The sequence below is a fragment of the Cebidichthys violaceus genome, unplaced genomic scaffold (genome assembly GCF_023349555.1).
Source record: "Cebidichthys violaceus isolate CVI_PGR_0920_01 unplaced genomic scaffold, fCebVio1.0.p SCAF_15, whole genome shotgun sequence".
Taxonomy (NCBI): Eukaryota; Metazoa; Chordata; class Actinopteri; order Perciformes; family Stichaeidae; genus Cebidichthys; species Cebidichthys violaceus.
Window position 1 is genome coordinate 13,194,283 of NW_027176318.1, and position 12,921 is coordinate 13,207,203.

Sequence of the window (12,921 nt, forward strand, 5' to 3'; positions counted from 1 at the left end):
TGGGAGCCATTTTTAATGGAGAACACACATGCAGCCGAGCAATTAAATAAAGCTGTTGAAACATTCAATTTCCCTCTGTAAAAGTTGTTTATTTCTTCCCGCCTCCATGTTCTCCTGCGTGACAATCCCAGTAGTTGCTTTGGATTTAAATTCGCACCATGCGTTGGTGAGGAGTGTCATATTCTCGCAGTAGCAAGTGTTGCGGCTCCACTGGGACTCGTGGGTTATTGAGATTCAGAACCTCAAAATGCAGGGCCTGCTAAGTCTCCTTTGAGTTTTGGAAACCATGCCCTTCGCTACACGAGGCCTCTTTGATATGCACATTTTTAAATGGAGAGAAATCAATTAAATTGAATGTTGAACCCGAGCAAGCTCTGCTTTTGTCTTGAATTCCTTCGTGCTTGCAAGAAAGTAATTGATTTTGGACACACCTGTATATTTCTCAGATCTATAAAGCTAACAAGTGCATTCGTTATTCTTACTAAATAGTTATTCAACCGTGCACACACAATGAACTGTGTTTGACCTTCTGGACTTATTATCAACATGTAGTGGCTCATATGTGTTACCTCTGTCTGCCTGTGTGTGGGTATGATTGTATGCATGCTGTTCTTACACTGTTCGCCTCTTCAAAAAGTGCACTGAAATTTGTAAATATCCCACAAAATCAACTGATATGTAAAACATGTAGTCATGGACCAAAAGTTTAAAGAGCGTCAAAGTCCACGTAACGAGGAGGTCGGGGTGGATGGTGAGAAGACACGGGCGGCAGGGGAGTCCGCCGTTCGTGTCCGATCCAAAACCAAAAGTAAATGTTAATTTATTTGTCACATAACCTCCTCAAGTAGCGTCACTTCTTTAGTAATTTCAAATCAAACTACAATATGCTTCTTAAAGTTAACTAACCAGTTTTGTTGACTAAACCTAACCGAGTTGTTTCTTGTAAAGCCGGAAGGTAGTTTTGAAAATGGACACGTGTTGCTGGACATTCGTAGGAGAACGCACGAATGATGAGGAATGACTTTTTTGGATATCATACAAACGATGATGATATTGTTGTATAATGTATAACCCTAAACATCAACCCTTGATATTCTTTTACATGAAGCCCCTTTTTGATAATATATATACAGTGTATATACATTTTTTTAGCAATCAGCATTAAATGTATTTGCATTGAGTAATGACCTTCTCTATACAGTGGTTTACATTGTGACTAGTGGAGTCTGTCGCTAATGAATGGGATTCAGGAAACTACATGCAGGCACTGGAAGACAAAAGTTGCAACAAGCGCACAATCCACACAATGTAGAAGACAACACCAGTTGTTATTTAGTTGTTCAGGAGATTTTGTCACGTTCACCATTTTTCTTGTATTTTGAATTTTCTATCGATCAAAATTCACGAGCGGTGCAGGTCTTTCACAAGAAGTCCTGCACAGAAAGTCCTCCTCTCTCCACACCCGAAAAACACATTTGTATGTGAATTAAAGGGCCAGTGTGTAACATTAAGGGGGTGTATATTAATAAGTATGCTTTCTTAAGTGTGTAATCACCTGAAAATAATAATCGTTGTGTTTTCGATACCTTAGAATGAGTCTACTATAGGGAGCAGGACCTCTTCATGGAGTGCGCTATGTTACTACAGTAGCCCTGGATGGACAAACCAGACACTGGCTCTAGACAGGGCCATTCACGTTTCCTCCACGGGTGAAGTTTGAGTTGGTTGCACTCTGCAACCTCATCATTTCACCAGATTCTACACACTAGATCTTCAGGCGCTTGAATATCTTAACCTGAATGAATTTGGAAAAACTGTTTATCAAAATCAAATCAAACGTTACAGAATCAAACTATTCTGTTTGACAGCTTTCTTTACTTATTTCTTGGTGAAATTGCCCACAGCTGAAATTTAAAGGAGCATATCTTTACAGTATTTGCATCAACCAGTAACTCACCATTGATTTACCACTCACCATAAACACAGACAGTCACACAGGAGATTTTATTTGCTGTACCACTCAAGCTGGGACAAAAGCGCCCCGCCGTTAAAAGTCCTAATAACCGCTGAAGTCGTTTAGTGGTGAGTTATTTCACCGTCTCGCGGTCAAAGGATGCGTCCATTGACTGAACAGTTGCAGAAAGAGAAGTTATTACATTTGTAGCAAGTATTCCTCTCAAGGCATAACACCTTTCTCTTGAGATTACTGCGAGAAAGAGGGAGAGATAGATCTACAGAAAACTGACTGGAATAAACCTCCCGGATCACCATTGATTCCCCAATTTACTTTAATGCGTGGCTGCAACCTCTATTGCCGTACTCATTTGACTGATTGGTTCTCTGGCAGTTGTAATTACCAAATGTCTTCAGCCAGGGGGCTTTGTGTTTCACACAGGCGAGGGACAGACTTTGTCTCAATTAGCTTTCGGTTTTATCTCCTCTCCCTTTCTCTACACCTCACACCTCAGTGGCGCTGACAGGGATGTTTGTACCTGCTATACACAGCAGCACTATCGGCTCAATCCTTGGCGTGACTTTGAAGATTAGTCACCGAACCATGAAGAAGCTTTTGAAGTGTTGGGGATTCTTTGAAGTTTTTGCGATGCATGTGTTTTTTTTTTTGTTTTTTTTCTCGTCAATGCGTTACACAAAGTTTGTGCTACCTTTTGAACATTTAGTCTGGCAATAAGAGGAGGGCGCAGTCACAGGCATCAACATAACATGATGGAGATTTGTATCATCAAAGTCCATCTGAGGGGTGTTTCAAACCGATGTCTCCGGCATACGTAGGTCCCTTCACGCTCCACTGTCAAAGCCGTATTTCTGTGATAAGCATCTTCCTCTTCGGGAGTTCACAGGAAAGCAAACTTATGTGGATACTTTCCCATGTTATATTTACATATTTTAGGTTGCCCTGTTTGACCAACAAGGGGATTGAAAAACTCTAATTGTGTGAAATGACTTGACCCACGGCCCTGAATGCCAATACTTCTGAGATGTTTATTCCTGGCATTGAATGACTAGAATAAACTCTGCATTCATTTTGCACTTGGCAGGCAAAATGATTATGAAACAAAACTGACATTCGAAACAGCAAAGCAGGAAAAACCTGGCCATTGAAGCCCGATGGCCACGTGAAGAACAGCCATAGCCAAAATTTCTTGGCCAACTCTGCACGTATCGGCTGACTCTCTCTGGCTGTTTTCCTCAATACCAAATTAATGAATTTCCGGTGGCTTGATTGATGGTGTTGCTGGAGGTGTGAGCGCGTGATCGGGGCAGCTGCACTTCACCACCAGCAGAAATACTATGCCCACAAACCCGAGGAGGGAGATGGCCGAGCGTCTTCTCGTGAAAACCGTTTTCAAACGACAGGCGGTGCTACAGGCAAGGGCAGCTGCCGCTGGGCGAGGCCTCTGCTGACACACGGGTCATGGCAAGGCTCCAGATGGCCGACCAGCCCCTCTGTGCAACACCACCAGAGTAGAGGCAATGCCAAGTCTATCGTCCCTATAACCTCACGGAATCAAAAACAGAACACACACACCATTCATACGCATAGTCCACAATAGGAGCAAAGTGCACAGACTTTGAAAAATGTGCTTATTTCGATGACACCGTACGGATAATATTCCCACTCTCCTGCATAATAACTCCATAAACGAAAGCTGTGGATTTTAAGGTCATTTAAATTCCACTGAGCTGTTGCCAAGCCTTTGAAGCCAAAAAAATTGCCTGTCATCCTCTTACAATACAGCCTATTGAGCACAGCCCGTCGCACAGGGGCGCCCATAAATAAGAGATATCCTTCTGCAAACTGTTAATTGTGTGAGCGGAGAACAAGATTAAATGCAATGTCCCCTACTCGTGACAAAACACGCTGTTTGGCTGCATGACAGTTTTAGAAACTGAAGCCAGGGCTGCGGTTTGTGTATTTCAGCACACGTTTTAAAGTGTAGATTGATACTCGTAATGAAGAGTTGGGGCTTTGTTTTACTTCTCCTGCAGAGTAGATGTTAATAAATGCTAATTTGCCCCCATTAAAAATTTGTCCCAGCTGCAGCTGCAACTTGGAGCGCTAATGATGACACATCCGGATTTAATGAGGAGAGCAGAACGGTCAACGGACAAGTACATTAGACCCACCAAATCAAAGCATACCTCTGCTACGTTTTAGCACATTTCAACACATCGGCGTCAAGTTATGCCATTTTTACATTTGTCGTTAGTTCCTGATTAGTTGTGGATTTCAATGCAGTTTGCGGGTCGTTATTAGTTATAAGGTAATTGCAGCAGATACGATATCCATTGGTAGAATAGTCGCAGTAAGCAAGAGGCAAGAGTCAGGACAGCAGTGTCCCATATGTCTAGTTGTTTTGTCCTGTTGACATTTAATGAAATGCTCGGGTGGTGTTTCTACTGTATGCAAGATAGTATGTTCTGTTGTGTTCAATAATCTTCGATTTGAAGTGAATATAATCAACAGATCACATGACTGCTTGTATGTGGAGGAAGAGGTCTCCCGTAGTAATAAACCCAAAGAGAACAATCGCAGGTTATCAATGGGCGAACACAGACCAGTCTAGCTGGTATACAGTCAGTTTGCACTATCTAGTTTTATATACAGTGAATATTACATGTGTCATAACAACATGCAAAGTTTGCAAGTGTCTTACAGTTACGGTTAGTGCAGTCATAGTTACAGTTACTCTTATATAATATATAACAAGTTACTCTTATAATGATACTGCTGGTATCAGTGTGTATATCATCGTGATACAGTAGATGAACATAATCATATATCAGCCTGCAGCCCATCATGAAAGAATTAACTGCCGTAAAGCCAAGTATTAGTTTTAAAAATGGAGCGTTACAGCGAATGCAATAGGCATGAAAGTTGGAAGAAAATTGAGTTTGAGAGCGAATGGAGTCAGCATGGAAACGTGTGAGTGCAGAGCTGGAAAGTTTTAAGGTTCATTTTCTGTTTATTCCCAGGAGAGCGAGCTTTCCTTTTCCCATTTCTATTTTGCGATCCTTCATTTACACTCCACCATACCTCAGAGATAATCAGTTGCATTCAGAGCGTCTGATATAGTGCATTAAACATGAGGCATCGCTATAGTAGCCAACAGTAGACTGGTTCGACACAGTACCACCTGACCTTGAGTGCGTTTCATTTGTTGTGTCTTGTACTAAGTCGAAGGATTGAAACGCTCCTCCACCACTGCTTTAGTGTTGCTTGTAAGACTGATGTGCTCATAAACACCCTGATTATGTTTGATGAATCAAAAACAGATGCTATTTGTCTGATTGCTCATTTTGTGAAGATGGGGATATTTCACCGCACAGAGTAGAGAAAGCCTTTAAATATCCCGCGGTGTTACGCTCCATAGCGGAGAGCAAACTTTAAAAACAATGTGTCATAAAACGCCCCGCTGCCATACTAACCCATCAAATTGGATTAAGAGAGATTGATCTATTCCGCGCTCAACAGCTCGTTGTGTTTGACCCGATTAGTTTCAACTCTGTGCAGCTGTATACTGCCATTGGAAGAAATGAAATCTTGTCATTGCACTTGAAGTGTTCCCCTGTCCATCACAAACAGCCGACTCCCCCCGGACAAAAAACAAATTCCTCTCGTATATCATGCCATGTCCGCCGTGCCCCGGCGCACACGAGTTTCCTCCCACCTCATTTTACCCATTTCCCCACTGCAGGTGAACGAGGGCCAACTGGCTCCATTTGCATCGTACCTAATTGTCTCTTTGCTCCGGGCTTTCTGATAGTTAATTTATTTTCTGAAACAGAGTTTGGAAAGAAGAAAAAAAAAAAAAAAAAAAAGGTTGTGGCCGCAAAGCGCACAGCCACTATTTGTAGTGAAATGAGGTTTGCTGCAGGTGTAAGAGGAGGCGGAAGGTACATACAGTGTTTCTCTCTAGACCACATTAAACCACTCAAGTTAAAGAGTATTCTCAAGAATATGAAAAACACCTTTTCTGTTTATAAATGTAGTATATTAAGTTATTAAAAAGGTAGTGTCACTAGTAGTATTGCCTAAGAAACCAGGAGAACACGTCCCTCACTTCTTATTCCCTTAACGAACGCTCAATTAAAGAGCCATTGCGCAGAAGTGTATTAGCAGAAATTGAATATAATTTTCATAACGATGTTTTCCTAAGTGTATAATCACATCAACGTGAGTCATGGAGGGGTATTCAGCTGGCTGCAATATGCAACCACACTACTAGATGTCACTTACTGGCCCTTTATCAAAGTACAGCACCATTAAAGGCAAGCTGAGTGACTAAAGCTTGTGATTCGTGAGAACAAGAAGGCATCAAACATTCATATTTTTAACCTTTTGGAATATGCTCCCACCAGTTTACAAAAAATATTAGAGCTTGCTAATTAAAAATGAGTCCATGATACATACTGAGGCCTACTAGACAAACAGTGTCACGACATCAGCAAAAGTGTTCGTGCTAGTTAGCACTGATGCTACCAAGCTCTTGGCCTTAAATATGATATGACTTGCATTGCCGTATTATATATGACATGCTGTAAAAACAACTCTGACATACTATCACTCAACAAAGTCGATGTGTCAGCAAACAATGACCAACTTTCATGGTTAGCAGAAACGGAGAAATGCTAGCATTTTGTTTGCCGTTGTTTCTGACCACCTGGCTAATGTTAGCTCAATATTCACTCTCCTTTTAGCTCTTATTTGGTCTCCACCATCTCATGAGATAAATATCTCTTTCGCTGTAGTTTCTTCAAATGCTCCAATATGTTACTTAGCTTGTCGGTAGCTTTGTCAGTCTGCCATTTGGTACTGGGCGGGTAGCATACAGTGAGATTTTCTGTGCTATTATGCTGAAAAGAACTGCCTGCTGCCGCTGGAAATGATTCACTTCAAGCTCCTCTGTTAACACAAATTTAACTTCATTATCCAAAAGAGAAACGGATAAAAGGTACCAATACAAAAAAAGAAGGCGAAACAATAAAGACAATCAATACGAGGAATGATAAAAGCTGTCCGCTGCTGTCTCACTGTGTTGTACTCACTGTATATTCTTCTAAAACGAGCATGGAAGAGGATTATTCAAAACGCTTCAGCTTGGGTTCTAAGGTTGATGGTAGTATACAAAAGCACACAACCCTTGATGTCACCTCACATTATTATAGGCTTGGAAAAATAAAAACCCTTAACCCGAGAGATTTTTCTGTTTTTTTTTTCTGTGTTGCTCTGAAAAATAGAATCCCTCAGCTTGTGATAGTCGTAAATAGTGGTGCTGTGTAAATATCCCAATCAGTGTAAGTCATTTATGCTTTTACAGCGCTTCAAGCACTCTTGGCAGGCAGAATTACAGTTGTTTCGCTTCCTTTTATAGACCCTCTTTGCTGTAGCTGTCTACTTACTGAGTTGAATTCCAGCCCAACACTTTATACCTTGACTCATAAAGCCAAAGGGCAGCTGATTGAAAATGTGAAGGAAAATTAGATTTATCTTGAAGACCAAACTCGTTTTTCAAGGTGCAGGTAGAATCGTGGATATGGCATTTAATTGTCCACTATCCGGTTCATATTAAATCAAATTTCTTTTCCCTTCAAATCAGACAAAAAGCTGTGACTGCAGTTTGTCTTTGGGGGCAGAACAGCTTCGCCCTCTTTCACAAAAAAAAGTGCTGGTAAAATTTATGGCTGGTTGCACCACAGAAATGCTCTGCAGCCTACAATACAAATAGCAGCATTGATTTACAAATTGAGGGAATTTATTTTCTCGGTTGTTGCCATTGCTTTCACCGGCAGAGAGACACGCTTTAAGACAAGATATAAATGGAAGGAGTCCATGAAGCAATTATTCCACCTCTGCAGTACATGGCAGCAGCACCATTGGAAAAGGTGTATCAGGCTACCTTTCTCTGTTCTGTCTCATTGAACAGCTTCTCCAGCCTCTCCTCAGTCCGTCGAGCTGCCTTGGCAACAATCAGAGCAGAGTGGCTGAGGCATGGCGAAGAGAAATATACAGTGGTGGAGTGGTAGGAAATTACAGAAGGAATCAATTGGATGAGATTCTTCCCTCCATGAAAAAAATGTCTATAAATCAGGCAGGTGGCCGGAACCAAACAACAACCTTTCAAGAGCCTGTCTACCGAGGCGCACTGCGTTACCGAGCAAAATACAAATCCATAACATGGCTTCTTCTCTACTAAATCCTGTCTTTCATTCAACCACTTTCCCAACACAGCAGTGCTGTCAACGCCCTGACCTTGGTGCTTTTTCTGCTCCGAATGCTGCGCATTTTTTCAATATTCATACCGTATTAAAGCCAAGGCATGCCAGGATTTTCTGAAAATGCAACAAGAGCAAAGTGTTTCATTCCAAAAGGAAACGTCCACCTTTTGAAAAATGTGACACCTATTCTGACAGGACCACATTGGCATGAAAGCGAAAATGAAGACTTAACTGTCTCCTGCTCTTTACTGACAAAAAGGCAGCGCTGTAGAAGCTGTAATCATTTTTAAAGAGCGGGGCTTTGAACACCAGGTCATAATTATTCCTCTAAAAGCCGTTTGTAGACGGCATTTCCAAGCTCTTTGTCTTTTTTTTCGAACAAACTTTAAGTCTTCGGGACAATTATTTTGCCACTTACACACCTCTCGCTCTCTCACTTCCTGTGTAGCTTCCCCATGTTTCTTCTCATGACGCTATCACCTCATAGGATGAGAAGCTTAATGGAGGTTGTAAATAAACTAAACGGCAAGGTCAGCAGGAAAACCACTGATGGAATAAATTAGTGTCCTGCTCTAAAGAAAACAACAGAGAAGACAACATGAAATACAACAGTAAGGAGTGGTAAAAGGGCTCCGTGACCGCTACCCACTCCTGATTTATCTGAGGAGAGAGGCAATCTAACGCCTCTCCACTGATTTGTCATGTTCCCTGACCTGTCCACGGACATCAATATGGGATGGGTGTCAGACTGTGGGCTTAAACTACCGTTAGGTGGCCATTGTGGAGCTCATTTGAGTTAACACATGTATGTATGTGTGTGTGCCAGCACCAGATTAATTTCCAGTGTCCGCCGCTGATAAATGTCAAGGCCACTTGAGAGATGGCGAGCAGCAGTTTTATTCCCACACACACACCCACGTGCAGAAACAAACACACGCCAATGCAGCACTGTAAACAGCGGAGTGTCACACACTCGTAGAGGATGTGGGTTAGTCAGGCGTAGAAACATATACTGTACGTGATGTAATGCTAAAAACATGTGCAGCCAAATGAAATAATGATGTGTTTATCCATGAATGGGCAGCCGGATGTCTAGCATGATCTTAGTCTCAGGTGTAATGGATTCCTGACAGAAAAATCTCTCTCTGCGAATCACATGGTTCCTCTCGCATTTCCTGGATGACTGGTCAGTTTCCTCATCATCTACTGTCGGAACAAAGAGAGCGACCTTGCGGTGGAATGTAGCCAGTTTCACTCCAGTTTGAGAATCGCATAATTTTCAACATAATCCCTGCTATAATTAGCTGAATAAACCCATTATAGTGTAGCACTTCACAATAAAACTACATTGTGTAATCGTGAAGATAAGAGGCCACACAGTGTCAAGGCAGAGAGGCTCAGCTCTGAGGTTCTACAGCCTCTTGCGACGGAAAATTGAGTTGGATAAATGGAAAAGAAAAGACTGCCTGTGACAAAACGTGTGCAGTGTGTGTGTGTGTGTGTGTGTGTCCATGCAATATTCCAACAACATCAGTGTTACCTTGGTAACTAATCCCATTTACTGAGGATTGGATCCATTATTCAGGTTCTTCCTCTCAAAGCTGAATAGTTGTTATCACGGTGTGTCAGGGATAGAGACTCAGAGGAGGCAAATATTGAATATTCAGTGTTTTCTTCACAATATTTCACATCATTCAATGCACAAAGTGTAATCCATTTGGTAATATAAACTGTTGTGAAACCCCGGATTTCTACTGCTATAAAAACTACATTATGTGTGTGCATAAAAAAAGAAAATCAATAGGAAATATGTAGGATCTATTCACATATCCGTCTTCTTTATGCTGGCATTAAATACAGAATATATATATATTGTTCAACAGTGCATCCTTTCCTTGGGATTTATAATTTCTCTGTTTCAATCATCCAATCATCTTTCATAAAAACTAACATTCAGGTGAAGAAAAAGGTCACTTCGAAATAATTGCAAGGGAGGCCTACAAAAGCCGACGGTAATGTGCGCCGATAACTTGACAGCACAAAAAAAGTCTGAATAAAACTGTAACATGAATTACAGCCTCCGCATTCTGTGATCAGTGAAACGGCACACAAAGCATTAGGGATGCAACAATATGGGTATTGAGATAGCAAAGCTTTCCCACTGACAGCTACTGTATTTGGTTTGTCACAAAGCAGAGGAAGCTGCTGCGGCATTCACATATTGTTGTTCATTCTAGTTCCCCCACTCAGCCATCCAGTGGTAGCATTTCAACCATGAAAAAAATGTCGCTTAGGTAAGCAGATGACTGGCCGATGACCTTGTTCATAAATGAGATAAGGTAACCCTTCATTAACAAAAGCCTTCATCAACAAAAAAAAAGTGTCTGTTTAAAAGAAACAGATTTAGATTCCAACTAATTTAAGTACTGACCTTGTGTTTTATGAAGCCCCAAAGTGTTCAGTTTTAAATACATGAATAAGACATTGTGAAGTAAATAATAATCTGAATGGATAGACTAAAATGAAAGATATAAATATGCAGTAAATTCTGAATTAATAGAAAAAAATACATATAAAGACTGTATGTCTTTGCTCAAGTGAAGTCAAGTGATTTCTCAGTGAAAAATCGTTGAAATCATAACGTTGCTGAAGTATCTCTGAATTACCAAGTTTACCCAGGCTCCTAAACCAGCTTAGCTAGTTAGCTAGCTCAGTAGCCTAGGTAGCTTGAGAAGCCTTGTAAAGTTAATACAAAATATTTGTTTATGTGTATTGTGTTTATTTACTGCAGAAGCTAGTTGGCTCAGCACTTTGACATCACTGGTGCTCTAGCTAACAGGAGCTAACATGCTAACATGTGGTAAAGTGGTAGTTGTTGCTTTCTGCACCAGCTACCTACAGTAACTCCCTGGCTAACTAGCTAATTAGCTTAAGGTGAGTTCAAAGTGAAGAGACAATGTTAATGGCAGCAGTTAGGTAGTTAGTTCTTGGTAATGCACACAACTAGGATGAGAAAAAACATACACTGTTTCTCTGTGGTTTCTCTAACCAGCAGGAGTTAGCTAGTTAGCTAGTAAGTTAGCGGGTGGTTGGTGGGCCTAGTGGGAGGCTGGGGGCATGAAAATGAGAATGATAAAATTACACGTTTTAGGGTTCCTTAAATAATTTTAAACAGTTTAGTAGTTCATTCATATATCTTACAATATAATTATTTATTTCATAATGTCTTATTGAATGATAATAAACCATGGGGTTTTATAGTGTTTAGCAGTATTAGCTGGAGTTAGCCTGCCCCAAACCTCTAAAGCTATGTCCTCCCCTCCCCCCCTCTGTCTTGTGTCCCAGGAGGGCAACTGGAGGAGAATGACTGGTAAACTCCAGACCAGCAACGTGACCAACAAGAATGACCCGCGCTCCCTAAACTCCAGAGTCTTTATTGGCAACCTCAACACAACCATCGTCAAGAAGACCGACATAGAGGTCATCTTCGCCAAGTACGGCAAGATAGTGGGTTGCTCTGTGCACAAAGGTTACGCCTTCGTACAGTATTTGCAAGAGAGGAACGCCCGAGCCGCTGTGGCCGGAGAAAATGCCCGTATCATCGCTGGACAGCCTCTTGGTGAGTCTTTTCTCTTTTTCACTCTTTAGTGAGAGTTTTCTGCATTTACTTGCATTGCAGATGAACTCATGAAGGGCCAGCAAGATACAGTCTCTACATCACTTTATGAACAACTTTCCCCTTGAATTACAGAATGTTTCGTTAAAGCCTGTTCTTTGCTAGAGGAATGGATTGTATCTCTTGGGAACACAAAATGCCTCGGGCATCGCTCAGACTTTTAGTTTAGAGTCTCCCTGGGCTCCTAAATGCTGAAATGTCTGTGTTTGTTGTCACGCTGTTCTGGAGAAAATCCCTGCTGAATTCGTTAAATGATCCACTAGTGAATGTAAGCACAGTTTTGATTTTTAACATTTACCAGGCAGCAGCTTGCAAAAAGTACGTCAAAGTTCTTGAGACACACATCTTAGAGCAGCAGTTGTTAAGTGGTAAGGGATGCAACATTCTGTGCAAGCCTCGATTTGTCTATTGTCCACACACTTTGTAATGGGTTGTAGGTTGTGGAATGTATTTTTATTCACATTAGTTGTGCTCAATCAGTATTAGGTTTGTCTATGAGGAGCGTTGTCTTGAGCATTATCTTGTTAAACCCGTCTTTGTGAAGCCTGGGGATAAATTGCGATGATACATCTCATTCCTAGACACCACTGCTTTACATGATTTTAAAATAACCACGACTGGATAAGACTGCAGGCAACAGACCTTTTGATTTAAGTATTTGAAACGTGTTTGGTGTTTCAACTAAGGAACCTGAGGTTCAGAGTGCAAAAAGTGCATCACTGGCTGTCAGTATAACACAGTTAAAAATATCAGCAACAGAAGATCAAAGGGAGCAGTGCATGATGGAAGTAAAGAGTGTAACTGCAATGGATTATTATGTGAATGTGGAATATGAACAGAGTTGGTAGTTGGCATTTAGGCTTTGACTTTTTAAATCTACACAGAGGTACACCAAGCTCACCCAGCAGACTGACGATACAAACGAAGGGACTTTAGATCCGGAGCCTACAGGGGCACCCTCGGGTGGAGGTGTGGCACGTTTCAACCGGGGACGTGGGTGACGAGTA

The 12,921-nt window shown here is 41.4% G+C and overlaps 1 protein-coding gene across 7 annotated transcripts in view; it reads left to right on the forward strand.

Moving 5' to 3' along the window:
- Positions 1-12,921, forward strand: part of LOC137871982 (RNA-binding Raly-like protein) — a 91,702-nt gene that overhangs the window by 29,857 nt on the left and 48,924 nt on the right. For all 7 annotated transcript variants that reach the window (XM_068710137.1, XM_068710135.1, XM_068710133.1 and 4 more), the window contains one exon: positions 11,584-11,857. In XM_068710137.1, the coding sequence (XP_068566238.1) occupies positions 11,602-11,857 (256 nt within the window). In that variant the 5' untranslated portion in view covers positions 11,584-11,601. The remainder of the gene's footprint in view (positions 1-11,583; positions 11,858-12,921) is intronic.